Raw genomic sequence first — 16,087 nt, forward strand, 5'->3', positions numbered from 1 at the left:
GTAGGTTGGCGGGTCTTGAGAGCGCAACCTCAGCTGTGGATGTTACCGCAGTTGCTGTACAGGCTGCTAGCATTTCCCATCTGCATAGACTTTTATAGGATTTAGATGTAATTTAATACATCAAAATAGACAGAGATGTAGACAGATTTGAGCAGTTTTTTGAGACTGAATGATCAATGCTGGAGAGAAGAGACTGATTGATAAGAGAGAGGCATTTTTCTCTCTCTTTTGTATAGGTGATATATTTATATTTATTGTGAGACAGTGAGGGGAATTATATGTGAGGGCCGTTATGTGTCCACTAGGATGTGGATAGAGGAATACTGAACCTGCTGGAGCGCATTGTAATTACAGCCGCAGCTGTGGTTACAATTCAAAAAATGTGGACGTGGTCAAGCTATTTGACCAGGTCATATTTAGGAAAACTTTTATTTTTAGAGAGATCTATAGGATTGGTAGTGGGATGAGTCTCTCCCCCACTCTGGGTCTTGGGAGTGGCTGTGTGAAACTGAACAGAGGCCAGAGCCATAGAAAGCAAAGCTACTGACACACCCATGAAGGATACGGCATTGTAGTCACCCACGGCAGCAGAGTGTAACGGACTGTTATGGCTATCCGACTATGATTCGGAGGATACTGTTTGCTGTGAGTTGCCAAAATAATGACTTTTAATAAATAAATGTGTATATACTGTATATATATATATATATATATATATACATATATATATATATATATACACCGTATATATATATATATACATACCATATTTTTCAGACCATAAGACGCACTCCTCCCTCCCCAATATTTTTGGGGAAAATGGGGGTGCGTCTTATGGTCGCAATATACTTACAAATCCTGCAGCTGTGGCAGTGCTGTGCGGCTCTGTGTTGTAGTGGTGGCAGGCTGTGCTCTGGTGCAGTGCCAGCGGCTCTTTCTGCTCCATGGGGTGCTCTGCCCGCATTTTATCAAAGCCCGGAAGCCCCCGCACATCCGTTGCTGCCATGTTGCGGTGGCCTTCGGGAACATGACCTCTAGGAAGATGGCCACCGGGCCGGGGTCGACACATGCTCTGATTCAGATCTTGTCCTGAGATCTCAGGAGATGAAATCTCGGGATGAGATCTTGTTGCCGAGATTTGAATCTGAGCATGCGCTGCACCCATCCTGGCTGTCATCATCCTGGAGGCCATGTTCCCGGAGGCCACCGCAACATGGCAGGAACAGATGTGCGGGGGCCTCCGGGCTTTGATGAAATGCCGGCAGCGCTCCCTACGGAGCACAGAGAGCTGCTGCCACTGCACCGAAGCACAGCCCCTGCACCAGAGAACAGCCCATGCCCCAGCATAGAGCCCCAGCACAGCCCCCTGCCCCAGCACAGAGCCGCTGCCATTGCACCAACTTGGGATGGGACTTCCTAGAGGCCACCACACCAGCCTGGACCACCGAACCACCCCTGTGACCACTCCTCCACCTGTGACAATCCCTTCCCTGGATAAGCTGAATTTGGACTGTAAGACGGACACCCATTTGACACGTTATTTTTTTCCCCTATTTTCCTTCTGATAATTTGGCATCTTATGGTTCAGTGTGATTTATAGTCTGAAAAATACAGTATACACAGAGGTGAGTGGACCCCGGGCTGCGAACGCACCATACTCTATCTGTCTTATTATTTGGTGCGTTCCGCTAGCCCTAACACCATGATTCCCAACGCATTTCTCTCCTCTTATTCTAGGGGTTCATCCGATACCACCACTTTGCTACAAATACATGCTGGCTCTTGTTAATTACTTGTTAATTATTCTTATCCAAGTACTTACATACATGCTGTTTAATAATTTGTTCAAAGATCTTTTCTGGAAAAGAAGTAAGGCTCACTGGCCTGCAATTTCCTGGCTCCATCATCTTTCCTTTTTTTGAAGATATCAACAACATTTGCCCTTCTCCAATCTTCTGGGACTTCTCCTGTTGTCCACTGATTTTCAAAGATTCTGGCTAGTGGTTCTGCAATTTCCTTTGATAGCTCTTTCAGTTCCCTTATATTCAAGAAGTATTGTTTCTCCTTGCGGAGAGTGACATGTTAAGCATGTCGAGATGAGGAGACTTAAAGCCGCAATGCTCCCTGGGAAATATGCAAATTATTTCTTCAGAGAGGAAGAGGCCTAGAACCCTACTGCCAGTGAAGAAGAATAGCAGGTGCGTGGGATGAAGTGACGGACAGGAGGCAGAGCAAGGGTTAACAAGTTATTAACAGGGGCGTACTCCATGCAGGGAGGTAAAGGATTAAATAGGGGATAAAACAGTTCAATGGCAAAGGATATGGTGAGGTGAAGAATAATGGTAATAGTGACTGCAGTTTTGATGAGAGTCAATGATTCCTAGGTCCATGAAATGGTTAGCACCAACAACAGCTGGCACAGTATATTTTGCTTGAAGGTCCTGTGGGCATCAATGCTCCATCTTCTGGTAGCAACGGTCAGTCTCCGGTACTTTCCGCTGAGCCCTAGTCCATATACTGAAGTGGCCGGAAGAACGTAAGCCACGGCCCTGTCTGAGCCTGATGTGGCCCTTGCACGTCTCTCTCTCTCCTCACAGTCTCTGTCAGCAGTGGCGATGGCAGTGCTTCGGCGCGGGCCTACGCAGAACGGATGATCTGAGACCGAAGCACTCACTGGTCCCCGCTGTAGTGTCTGATAAGGGTACGGGCCACAGTCCTGTATGAGCCCAATGTGGCTCGGCAAATCTATAATGGCACAGTCAGGATGCAAGGGTCTGTCCTATCCCCGGTCACTCTTATGGGGCACGTGTGTCATAATCACAGACACTGTGCGTTTGGCGCCTTGCTTTCTAGTAGTCACCGGTACACTGCACCTCTCTCTGTAGCCATCAGGCACACACTATACATCACTCTCCCTCTTTAATTGCCACTGCTAATGGCAGGAGATGCTGGTCTGCACGATGCTGGTACAACCCCAGAGGGAGCACTCCTCTCTCTGACTGCTGCTGCTGTTGCTAGAGACACAGCTCCCCTCAGCACAGCAATCCCTGTCCTTCTGGTCTGCTCTGTGTGCACGGCTCTGTACTGTTCTGCAGAGGTCACTCTGCAGGCAAAAGGGGCTCTCTCTCTTCCACCTGTCACTGCGTCAGTACTCTGTGGTGAGGGCAGGGGAGGCAGAGCATGTCGCTCACTGCTCTGCGCGATGCTCGCATTCACGCCAAACTTACCTCCTGTCTGTGCTCTTCTTTTTTATCCTTATTCCTTATTCCTTTTTATCCTTCTTCAGGATCTTGTAGCAGGCAAGGTAGCGCTATACTTTGATGGACTACTCGGGTAAGCGTCCCTTCTTCCCCTTTGGGTTGTACCTCACAGATGGGGCCTTTGGATCCAATTTGGAGTTTCGCCAGACTCACCTCCATGCTCCTGACCAGCGCAGACATCTCACTGTAGACAGTCAATGTCTTCTCCCTCACTTCGTGGCTCTGTCTGGCTCGGGTTCGGCCCCTCTCTTCTCGCCGTAGCATTTCTCCCTGGGGCAGAGTTCTCTCTAATTAGCAGGATCTTCGGAGGGGTGAGGGAATCTTATCCGTTGTCTGTCTTGGGTAGAGCAATTTCTGGAAAGGTGTCCCAGTCTACCACACGTCCAACACCCACTTCTGCGCCTGTCTGGTGCATGCTTTGGTCGGGATCGTCGTCCTCTATGGGAAGCATACCTCCTCTGCCTTTCGCTCCTCTCCCCCTGATAAGGATAATTAGGAAGCTGCTGCTGAAGCTGTCTTTATGCTCCGCACCTCTCCTCTAACCTCTTTCACCTGTTGACGTGAGTTACCTCGGGGTATGGCATTGAACTCCAAGGTGGCAGCAAGGGCTTCCTTCAAGCTCTCAATTTCTTCCCATATTTTCTGCATTCCCTGCCGTAATTCACGGGACCACTCCGGCTCTTCCTCATTCATGGAAGGTACTTTGTGGTTCCTGACCATCCCTGTCAAGGCTGCAGTCCCCTGCTCCTGCGTGCATCTACCCCAATGTCTGCAAAAGTCATGCACAGATTAGCTCGCAGGCGCTTACACAAAGCTTGTCCTAGCAGTGCATATCTAAGGCCTGTCACCAACTGGTCTCGAAAAACTACATATCTCGCTTGATAATTGCAGCATGAATTTTCTGCAGCACGATCATTTATTGAGTCACGGTCTCCCCCTCCCTTTGAATACAGCTAAATAGACTTGCGCGCAATTCTCCTACATCTGTGGGGTCCATGCATCTTTTCTAGGATTTGTAGCACCTTATTAAAGGTGTCGCGCTCATAAGGATGCCGTAACATAGCAGAGATCCTAGCCTCTCCATCCAGAGCCATCAATGCAATCTCTGCCTCCATTATGGGGGTAGTGGGATACATCCTCAACATACTCCTGACTCACTCTGGCCAGCTCCATAGCAGAATGATGTCCCCTGTAAACTTAGGTAGGTTACTCAATATTGTCCCCAGTGGTATACTGGTCCTTGGGGCTCCCCTGACTGCGCACGCTTTCTCCTCTTCTTTCTCCATCTTCCTGAGACAGCAGGAAGGTCCCTCCCACTAGCGCTTCCCCCAGGCTATAGGGCAAGGTCCGTAGGGCAAGGTCCGGCTCACTCAGGCTTCCCTCTGGGAACAGGGTATGCAGCTTCTCTAGTTCCGGACCTGGCACACAGTTACTTTCAGTGCTTTCGACCCCCATCTATTGGAAGTAGCAATCCTAACAGTTAATGTTGACCCTTTAACGAGCCTTGTCACATGACTTAGGATAATACCAAACCAAAATTTCAATTTGCAGACTCTGTGTTTCGGGGTACTGCCCCCTTGTCAGTGCAAAGTGTGAGATCTGATTTGGCTGTGTGAGAGGCATCTGACAGGGATCCAAGAAGTATTGTTTCTCTTTGTGGAGAGCGACATGTTAAGCATGTCAGGGAAGGAGACTTCCAATAGGTGGCACTAGAGTTCTAGTCCTCTTCCTCACTGAAGCAACAATTTGCATATTTCCCAGAGGAGCATTGCGGCTTTAAGTCTCCTCATCTCGGCATGCTTAACATGTCACTCTCCGCAAGGAGAAACGATACTTCTTTGATCACGGTCAGAGGTTCTAGTCATCTTTACCTCTGAAGAGACAATTTGCATAGTTCCCTTAGATGTAATTCATCTGGACCAGTAGTATTTAAATTCATTTTTAATAACTAAGTGTTTACTTACCATCTCTCTGTTTAGGGCTCATACTCACCTGCGAGAAACTCCGATGAGTCTCGCATGTTAATACCTGGCGCTGCTGTTGGCACTCAGGAGTGGAGCGTGCGGCTGCATGTATTCCTGTGCGGCTGCACGCTCCAATCTGAGTGCCGGGTGCAGTGCCGGGTATTAACATGCAAGACTCATCCAAGTTTCTCGCAGGTGAGTATGAACCCTTATACATAGTGTGGATTTTTTTTATTCCTTCTGTAGCACAGTGAAGGTCAGTTGATGTGACATTTGCTTTCATGGAGAACACAGATACAAAATAGAAATGTAAAAGTTCAAAAAGTTTGTCGTTCTCAGCATCATTTTTGACTACTACTCTCTCTTCATCCTGTAAAAATCCTATAGCATCTTTGACTTTTCTTTTGCTTTCTTAGAGGTCCATTACTCATGGAATCATGGAATTCACCCTTGACTTTACACTGTCAAGTCAAACGTCTGCAAAACACAGTTTGGATAAAAACCTCAACAATACTGCCTTAGGATATGCTGCAAAAAAACAAACAAACAAAAAAATTCCAAAACTTAATTTCCTGAAGTGCATTTTTTCTTTAAAAACTTGTTGGATTTCTATGCTTTCAAAAAAATTCCAATGTGAACCAAATTCAAGCCACAGAAATTAGGTGTCAAATTTTCTACATTAAAATATCTTTCTTCATCTTGCTATATACCTCAAGTTAAGAAAATGTTACAAGTGAATTTTAATTTTATGATATTTATGCTTTTGCTTTGTCTTACATAATACAATTTCTAATTATTAAGCTCGTTGTAGAAGCTACTTTTTTACTTCAGTCATAACTAAGCTTTTCTTTCATCTTTCAGACAAATTACAGAAGATTGATCTGACTTCAAATATCATATCAGAAATTGATGAAGATGCATTCATGAGCCTTTCACAGCTTAATGAGCTCTCACTTTTGGATAATAGGATAAGACAGCTTCCAGAACTGCCAAACTCTCTTAACTTCATTGATGTCAGCAAGAATAGACTTGGACGCAAAGGAATTAAACAAGAGGCATTCAAAGTATGTAGATACATTCAATCAAGAACAGGCTAGGTTCACACTATAATGGGAGTGAATGTTTGAGTATGTATTTTGAAATGTCCCCAATTTTTAGGCATCTTGCACTTTTATTGGTCTTTTTGGCATACATTTGGCTTATACACATGATATTTTTAAAAGAGCACAGCATAAGGCCCTTGACCTGGTTAGCATATCCAATTTAAATAATAAGACATTGAAAGAATTGTAGCACTCAACAAGATCGTTCTTGATGTGCAATTTTATTCCATGGTAAAATGTGACATCCAACCATATTGAAGTGCGGAGTCCAGGTAGCAAGGGAGCTATGCTAAGGAGAGAGCCTGACAGGCTATGACCGTTTCTCTACTACGGTTAGCATAGCTCCCCTGCCACCTGCACTCCGCACTTTAATATGCTTTGATGTCATGTTTTACCATGGAATAAAATTGCACATCAAGAAGGATCTTGGTGAATGCTCCAATTGTTTCAATTTCCTATGATTTAACTTGATGTTATCTGTTATGTTTGCTAATGACAGGTGTTATGAAGGCAATCCAGAAACACAGTGTGCTTAGCGATCAGAGCGCACACAGTGATCTGACAAATACCCAAAAATACAAGAACGAGCTCTGAGACGTGGAAACTCTGTAGACTGCACACCTGATCCTATCCTAAACACAACTAAAAGCGGCTGTGGATTGCGCCTAACAACTACCTAGGCAACTCGGCACAGCCTAAGAAACTAGCTAGCCTGAAGATAGAAAAATAGGCCTGACTTGCCCCAGAGAAATTCCCCAAAGGAAAAGGCAGCCCCCCACATATAATGACTGTGAGTAAGATGAAAAGACAAAACGTAGGGATGAAATAGATTCAGCAAAGTGGGGCCCGATATTCTAGGACAGAGCGAGGACAGTAAAGCGAACTTTGCAGTCTACAAAAAACCCTAAAGCAAAACCACGCAAAGGGGGCAAAAAAAACCCACCGTGCCGAACTAACGGCACGGCGGTACACCCTTTGCGTCTCAGAGCTTCCAGCAAAACAAAAGACAAGCTGGACAGAAAAAAGCAACAAAAAAGCAAAAAGCACTTAGCTTATACAGAGCAGCAGGTCACAGGAACAATCAGGAGAAGCTCAGATCCAACACTGAAACATTGACAAGGAGCAAGGATAGCAGCATCAGGCGGAGTTAAGTAATGAAGCAGTTAACGAGCTCACCAGAACACCTGAGGGAGGAAGCTCAGAAGCTGCAGTACCACTTGTGACCACAGGAGTGAATTCAGCCACAGAATTCACAACAGTTATCTGTGTGGCCACCCTACAGAGATCCTGAGGCATATTGAGGTGTGAACCAGTGAACATTGCTTATTTTCAGCAACTAGTGCCTAATTCTCTTTATACAAATAACATATCCAATTTGTTTGGAAACAAATATATGCAAATTTGATATTATATCATTCAAACAAGTTCGATTTTATAAAATTGGGCAGCTATCTTGTTGAAATATGTTGAAATCGTCAGTTTCATTCTTCTATTTCAATCTCCATCTTAATCAATCTTAATTGTGCAGGCAATTTTTGGATCAGTAGATCAATACCATCAGCACTTAACTGTTAGTCAAATGAAAGATTCTTATGTACATGGTTGAATTATTTCATCTTGGTGGAGTCCTAAGCTGGCCATGCACATTAAATTGTTGTCTCCTGAACAAACATATAGTTAACAGCTATCTCTCCTGACTCCCCCATAGACAGAAAGGCTCAGCTTGGCTGAACATTTTTGTGTTCTCTATAAGAAAACCTCTATCAGAGGCTTATCTCAATCCCAAACAAAAAGATTGGCCTTTGATATTCAATAGACTAGATTCTTAGGCCATGTACACACGTTCAGTATTTTTCGAGTTTTTTCGCTATAAAAACGCGAAAAAAAACGTGAAAAAAACGCATACATATGCCTCCTATTATTTAAAGTGTATTCCGCATTTCTTGTGCAAATGTTGTTGTTTTTTACGCGAAAAAATCGCATTGCGGAAAAAAAATCAACATGTTCATTAAATTTGCGGAATTGCGGGGATTCCGCACACCTAGGAATGCATTGATCTGCTTACTTTCCACATGGGGCTGTGCACACCATGCGGGAAGTAAGCAGATTATGTGCGGTTGGTACCCAGGGTGGAGGAGAGGAGACTCTCCTCCACGGACTGGGCACCATATAATTGGTAAAAAAAAAAGAATTAAAATAAAAAATAGTGATATACTCACCCTCTGATGGCCCCGGAGTCTTCCCGCCTCTTATCGGTGCATGCTCTCTCTTCCATTCCTATAGATGCTCTGTGTGAAGGACCTGCGATGACGTCGCCATCTTGTGATTGGTCGCGTGACCGCTCATTTGACTGCTCACGTGACCGCGACGTCATCGAAGGTCCTGCTCACACACACCATCTATAGGAACGGACGCCGCTCAGGAGATCGGCTGTCTGCAGGTAAGTATAACCATTTTTTTTATTTTTTTTATTATTTTTAAACATTCTATCTTTTACTATTGATGCTGCATAGGCTGCATCTATAGTAAAAAGTTGATCACACTTGTCAAACACATGTGTGACCAACCTGTCAGCCAGTTTTCCAAGCGATGCTACAGATCGCTTGGAAAACTTTAGCATTCTGCAAGCTAATTTCGCTTGCAAAATGCTTAAAAAACCGCAAAAAAACGGGAAAAAAAACCCCAAAAATGCAGATTTCTTGCAGAAAATTTCCGGTTTTCTTCAGGAAATTTCTGCAAGAAATCCTGACGTGTGCACATACCCTTACCTCCCCCAACATCTCTTTCAGAAGAGAGTCTGGGGGACCACATACACATGAAAGCCAATCCTGCTGAAATTGGAACAGTTCTGTCTGAGGAAAGTGTGAGGTTGCAGGCATTCAGTGGCCTCTGATAGGCTTTAGCATTCCCATGACATATTCAATGTCATGAAATCACTGGGGAATTTTATTATCATATTTCTTATTATTTTAATTAAACATTTTGTTAATTATTTTTCAAATAAAAGATATGTTGCATTTTGGAAACTCATAACTTTTTTTTTCAGGACCTCAAAGATCTTCATATTTTGTACTTGAATGACAACAACTTAGACCATATCCCACTCCCTCTTCCTGATAGCTTGCAGGCTCTTCATCTTCAGGTACCCAATTAAGTTTGTATCAACTTTGAATGATTGTACATGGTAGTTACAAATAACTAATCATTGGCAATTAAAATGTCATTATTCCTCCATTCAGTGTGGTGAGCGGCAGCTCAGCCGTCCAATCGGGGGCAGGGGCTTGATAAGCTGTCAATATTATGATAGACAGCTCAGCCGTCCAATTTGAGGCTGAGGTGTTCTGAGCTGTCACTGTTATGAGTGAAAGTCCAGTCACCCAATCAGGGTTGGGGCATGCTGGGTTTCCTACAAGTGTCTCCTGTTTTGATTGATTCCCTGGTTATTTAGTTGTCTGTCTATCTCTCTGATTACTCTCAGTTGTAGCCTTAGGGTACTGTCACACTATACGATTTACCTACGATCACAACCAGCGATATGACCTGGCCGTGATCGTAGGTAAATCATAGTGTGGTCACTGGGGAGCTGTCACACAGACAGCTCTCCAGCGACCGACGATGCCGAGGTCCCTGGGTAACCAGGGTAAACATCGGGTAACTAAGCGCAGGACCGCGCTTAGTAACCCGATGTTTACCCTGGTTACAAGCGTAAAACTAAACAAAAACAAACAGCACATACTTACATTCTGGTGTCCGTCAGGTCCCTTGCCGTCTGCTTCCCGCACTCACTGACTGCCGGCCATAAAGTGAAAGTGAAAGCACAGCCGCTGTGCTCTGCTTTCACTTTACGGCCGGCAGTCACAGTGCGGGAAGCAGACAGCAAGGGACCTGACGGACACCAGAATGTAAGTATGTGCTGTTTTTTTTTTTTTAGTTTTACGCTTGTAACCAGGGTAAACATCGGGTTACTAAGCGCGGTCCTGCGCTTAGTTACCCGATGTTTACCCTGGTTACAAGCGAACGCATCGCTGGATCGCATCGCTAGATCGCTACATCGGTGTCACACACACCAATCTAGCGATGACAGCGGGAGATCCAGCGATGAAAGAAAGTTCTAAACGATCTGCTACGACGTACGATTCTCAGCAGGATCCCTGATCGCTGCTGCGTGTCAGACACAGCGATATCGTAACGATATCGCTGGAACGTCACGAATCGTACCGTCGTAGCGATCGAAATGGTATAGTGTGACGGTACCCTTAGCTCAGTGGTTCATGTTTACCTTGTTCCTCAGTGTTCTGTCTCTAATCTATTTCTGCCTGACCTTGGACCTTGCCTCTGACCATTTGTTTGTCTAGCCTTTGTTTTGATTTGCTACCTTCTTGTAACCCTGACCTTAGACTGTGACCCGACTAAGCCTTTGTGCAAAACCCGTTATGGCCATGGGATACTGGGAACCGGGTCGCACGGCTCTTAATAGGGTAGTCACAGCTGCGGTGACCCGTCCATCATCCTGGGCGCACAATAAAAGTGATGAGGAGAATAGAAAATGGATGATGGTGGAAATTGGAATAAAGTTTGTACAGGGAAAGGGTAATGTTCCTGACGACACCTGTGGTGTTCAGCAATAAATGGCCGATGCTGCTTAAGGAGACCACAGGGGTTGATAGTGATGCAGCTGGGATGGTTCTGTTCCCCACAGGTGAAGCGGAACCCCAGGGCTACCAGTGCAGTTCTGTAAGGGAATTGTGGACGTTGGCTTGCAGGACAGAGGGTCAAGGACTGAGGTTTCGGGAATAATTAGAGGACACAAGGGTTGCAGTTTCTTTACCTTTAATCCCAGGTTGAAGGTGCAGTCCGGGGCACAAGTCACAGCTTGTGATTGAGAATCGGGCAGCCTGATAGCAATTCAGAGTCCCCCTAGCCAGGTTGGGTTGGAGGCCTTCCTACTGCACTGTTCTCTGGGTCCTTGGTGCTTTCAGTTCTCCTCAAGTCCCTCTCTCAGTCTGTCCACTAAGTGAAACACTACCTGCATGGCAGGCAGCTTGAGCCTGTTCCAGGTGTCACTCCCTCGTGGTGACTCCGGGCTCTCGTGTGCTGCTGTGCCTTTGGGTGTCAGCTGGGACCAGGAGACCTGCAATCTCCTGTCCTCCGGATTTGATTGTGGGGCCTGACGTTCCCTCACAAACATAGACTCCGGTGTCCAGTCCTTGGCGCTTAGTCTTGGGGTGATCTCAGTCGCATCTCTTATCCCCCAGATTCTCCTCACTTCTTGCCACTTCCTACTTCACTGTCTGCTCTCTCACACTGAACTGACTAACTCCACCCCCAGGCCAGAATTTATAGGGAAGTTCCACTAAAACAGGTGTTAGGACTCCCCCTTCTGGTCAGGAGTCAGGGAAGGTGTTGTATGCTGATTGTATATCCTGCTAAGGGGATGCCTCTTGCTTCCAGGCATGGCATCACCCCCCCTGAGGAAGGTAATGCCACTGTGGCAATCGGACTCCTTGGGTGCCACATTAGCCTTACCCCTTATGTTTTTGTCGAACCCTGTGATCCCAGAACTCTTGACTACCCAGCCTCACGGCTTGTCCATGAGTAGTGAACAACATCACATGATATATGGATAGGACTGGAATAGTGATGAGCCAGTATATTCGTTGCTTGGGTTTTCCCGAGCATGCTCGAGTGATCTTCGAGTATTTGTAAGTGTTCGGAGATTTAGTTTTTGTCACCTCAGCTGAATGATTGACGGCTACTAGCCAGGCTGAGTTCATGTGGGGGTTGCCTGGTTGCTAGGGAACTCCCACATGTGTTCAGCCTGTCTAGCAGCCGTAAATCATTCAGCTGAGGTGAAGATAACTAAATCTTCGAACAGTTACAAATACTCGGAGATCACCCGAGCATGCTTGGGAAAACCTGAGCAACGAGTACACTTGCTCATCACTAGACTGGAACCACATATGCAATTTTCTTGAACCAAATGCAGGAGTTGATACAAAATATTAAACAATTAGACTTTTCCTTATACTTGCTATTCCTTTTGAATGTACTTTTGGCTCTAGCTTTAAAAATTGCAAACTGTATAAAAACTGCATTTTAAATCGACCCATTTTGCTTTTTTTCTTAAGCCCATTCTCACCAAAATCAGTTTTCATTTTTGCGTTTTAGATTTTTCCTCATCTTCTACCAAGACCTTTTTTATTTTTGCGCCAATATAGATGTATGAGAGCTTAATTTGTGCTGAATGAGATGAAGTTTCTAAAGAAACCATTTGTTTTTTTCTTATTTTGAACTGAAAAAGATAAATAAAATTCCAATTATTGTGAAATGGAGACAAATTATATTTTGTGTTTAGCGTTTACGGTGTTCATTATTCTTCTGGTCAGTTCAATTCTGAAAATATTAAAAAATGTTGATTTGTGTTGCCATTTTCTAAAACCTGTAACTTTTTTTTTCATGGGTTATCTTTTAGCATGGCAAATCATCATTTTTTATTGATACCATTTTGGGAGACATTTTGATTGCTTTTTATTGCATTTTTTGAAGATGTGCAAAACTAAAAAAAACTCAAGATCTGGAGTTTTGATTTTTATTCTGCTTACAACATTTACCATATGGACTTATGTATCTTATATTTGGATGGATTTAACTTCTGTGGACAGAATGATACTAGATATGTTCATTTTTTTATTTCTTACATTTCCTGTTTTTTAAATTGGGAAAAGAAAAATGATTTAAATGTTATATAATAAAGTAATATTACTGATCTCCCATGCAGCAAAGCAACAGTTTGAGCTTCATAATATCAGAAAAATGGCACTCATATGGTTCTTCCATATGCTCTCCAATGTCATGGCAACCCACTGTGGAGGGGATGAAGGGTGCTGGAACAATTGTGTTGAGCCATTTTATGTGGTGTTGCTGCTAGTTACTGACAATGGCATTTCAATGGTTAAACAGCAGAACTCTGAGCTAGTGTTGGCTGTTGCTGTTTGCAGAAGTTGCTGACTGTATAACACAGCCAACACCTGAGCCAAATCCATTCACTCATACTGCAGTGTACTTCGCTTCCTCGCAGCTATGATCCAAAATAAATGTTGGAGTGCTAATTTAATTTCTTTGTTATTTCAACTTTGTAGTTGAAAATGATTGCAAGATTTTACGTATCTTTCCATATCGTTTTAGGATAACAACATTCAGGAAATGCATGAAGATACTTTCTGTAAGATGAAGGATTTGTCATACGCCAGAAGAGCTCTTGAAGACATCAGACTAGATGGAAATCCTATTAACCTGAGTAGAACACCACAGGCCTTTATGTGTTTACCTCGTATACCAGTTGGCAGACTTGTTTAAGTCAGCAGGCTGTATATTAACTCCATAAATCACTCACAAATAAGATATTTAGCTGGATTAATAAAACACATAAAATATTATGTAACTTAAAATTTCTACTGTTTTTCCCTAAATAAAATGCAATCTAAAAGACATTTGAAATTAAATGTACTAAATACTGGAAAATAATATGCATAAGAATGTACATAAAGTACTCTCTTCTGATTAACTAACATTGTGAATGAAATACATAATCTTGAATTGTCTTTTTTTTGGTATATACTACCTAATAGCAAAATTACTTCATTCAAGTTAAGTAAATGTGAAATATGTTACAGCTGGACTAAACATGTACATAAAGGTTTTGTGTTATTTTATTGTACTTTGATGCTGATCTCTTTTGTCTCAATATAATCATGTTGATTTCAAAATATTCACGCAGCAAGGGTTTGAAGCATGTTGCCTTCAAGTCTAGTCCATGGTCCCCGCCTAATTGCCTTTAAAATATAACAGTTAAAGCCACAAATAGGGCCGTCAACAGAAATGTGTGGGCCACAAACAGAAAAGAATTTTAGACCTTTGGGGCCCCAATTCCCCAATCACTAGGGAATGCCTTTGGAGACACATTGCAGTAGTGCAGATGAGGAATCATCAAACAATATGACAGGACTAGGAACACAAAGTAGCAGAGCTACATATTGTAGACCAAGGAGGGAAGCACAAAAGGTATCATGCACAAAAGGAGCAGCAGGTGTGATGAACATGAAAGAAGTGAATGGAATGAGAGTGTGACAGGGGAGAGAAGAAGAGCAGGGTGAAGATCAATGGGGCACAGATATTAGGTGGAAAGAGGTCCTGGGTTAAGGTCGTAAATATGTCAGGCTGGAGGAACAGAAACTATCAGGTAGAACATGAAAGCAGGGAAACAACAGAGTATAAAAAAAGGCCCAGTATAGGTTTATGTAAGTAAAAGTGGGAAAAAGGAAGTAGGTATGCGGTCTGTCAGAGGTTTTTGAGACTATTGTAATTACACCCTTAAAATCTTGTTGTCAAAACATTTAGACATTCACCGAACATTTTTGCTGAACAGTTCGAATAATGTACATGAACTCCATTAAATTCAATGGGAGGCCAAACTAAAAGTGTATATACAACACCTTAAGGGGTAACAAAAAGCTTCATAAACAGCTAAAATTAGGGACAGACACCATGAAAAGTGGCATCGATTGACCCACAGTAGAAATTTGCTTATGGCACAGCAGCATTGCCCATGCATGAGGTATCAGGTTCTGGGCCAGCATTTACAGCTTAGAATTAACGTTTCAATGAGGACCTGGTGATTAAGTGAGCCTTGTAAGCCTTCTTAGCTGGGAGCCCTGATACCTCATGGAATACCTCCAGTTTTTTTTTCCAAGCCACACTCATATGGCACAAACATCAGTTTCATGCAGTACTATTGGTAGAAAAATGCAAGGAAAATAACACAGGTTGTTGACTGATCAATTGAACAACAGTTGAAGCTTTTATAATGGCACAGAAACAGACATCCATAGGCTATGCATGAGGTATCAGGCTCTAGGACATCGTTCACAGATTTGAATTGAAGTTTCAATGAGGACCTTGTGGTTAAGGGAGTGGTGAAAGAAAGCCTTTTTAGCTGGGAGCCGTGATACCTCATGCAGCACCTCCAATTTTTTTTTTATTACAACCAGACTCAGATGAAAAAAACATCAGTTTCATGGAATACTATTACTAAAAAAGTAAGGAAATTAACACAAGCAGTTGATTTAAAATAAGTGCAGGCCTACCTGTCTGGGATCACTTCTACTACAAGCAACCCAGCAGATGAACTTGGGGTCTACAATTTTCAAAAATGTATTGTCATACACCACTAAAGTGGCATCAATTTCCACAGAGTAGAAATATTATAATAGGCTTTTAGCACACCTTCCGCAACGGGCAACCCACCAGATGAAGATTCAACTTGGAGTATCCACATAAAAAAAAAATTGTTTGCAACATCAGCAGCAGTAGCAACAGCAAGCCAAGAAGACAACAAAAAGATGGCACAGACTGTAATAATGCGAGATGAATGCATGAGACTAAAAACTACACCATCACCTAGCCTGACCAGTCTGCGACTGGGGTGCAAAAGTCATTGGAGATCCATGAATTGTTCATTTTGGTGAAAGTTAGGTGGTCTACATGTTCAGGGGACAGCCAGGTGAGCTTATTCGTCAGGACACCACCAGCAGAGCTGAATATACATTCTGAGAGAACGCTGGCTTCCGGGCATGACAAAACCTACAAGGCTTGACAGGCGAGCTCAGGCTACTCTTCCACTTTTTGAAGACCAAAATGCAAAAGGGTCCAAACCCCTCCTGATGGCATTGATATTGAGCTCCAGATACCCCTGCACCATCTT

The 16,087-nt window shown here is 43.5% G+C and overlaps 1 protein-coding gene across 1 annotated transcript in view; it reads left to right on the plus strand.

The window, feature by feature from the left end:
* The window catches only part of EPYC (epiphycan), a 153,992-nt gene extending 139,948 nt beyond the window's left edge, over window positions 1–14,044 (plus strand). Inside the window, exons 5-7 of the mRNA XM_069764372.1 lie at window positions 6,086–6,288; window positions 9,374–9,469; window positions 13,513–14,044. Coding sequence (XP_069620473.1) covers window positions 6,086–6,288; window positions 9,374–9,469; window positions 13,513–13,683 — 470 coding nt within the window. The 3' untranslated portion in view covers window positions 13,684–14,044. The remainder of the gene's footprint in view (window positions 1–6,085; window positions 6,289–9,373; window positions 9,470–13,512) is intronic.
* Window positions 14,045–16,087: the final 2,043 nt, after the last annotated feature.

This window comes from Ranitomeya imitator, chromosome 4, assembly GCF_032444005.1.
Source record: "Ranitomeya imitator isolate aRanImi1 chromosome 4, aRanImi1.pri, whole genome shotgun sequence".
Taxonomy (NCBI): domain Eukaryota; kingdom Metazoa; phylum Chordata; class Amphibia; order Anura; family Dendrobatidae; genus Ranitomeya; species Ranitomeya imitator.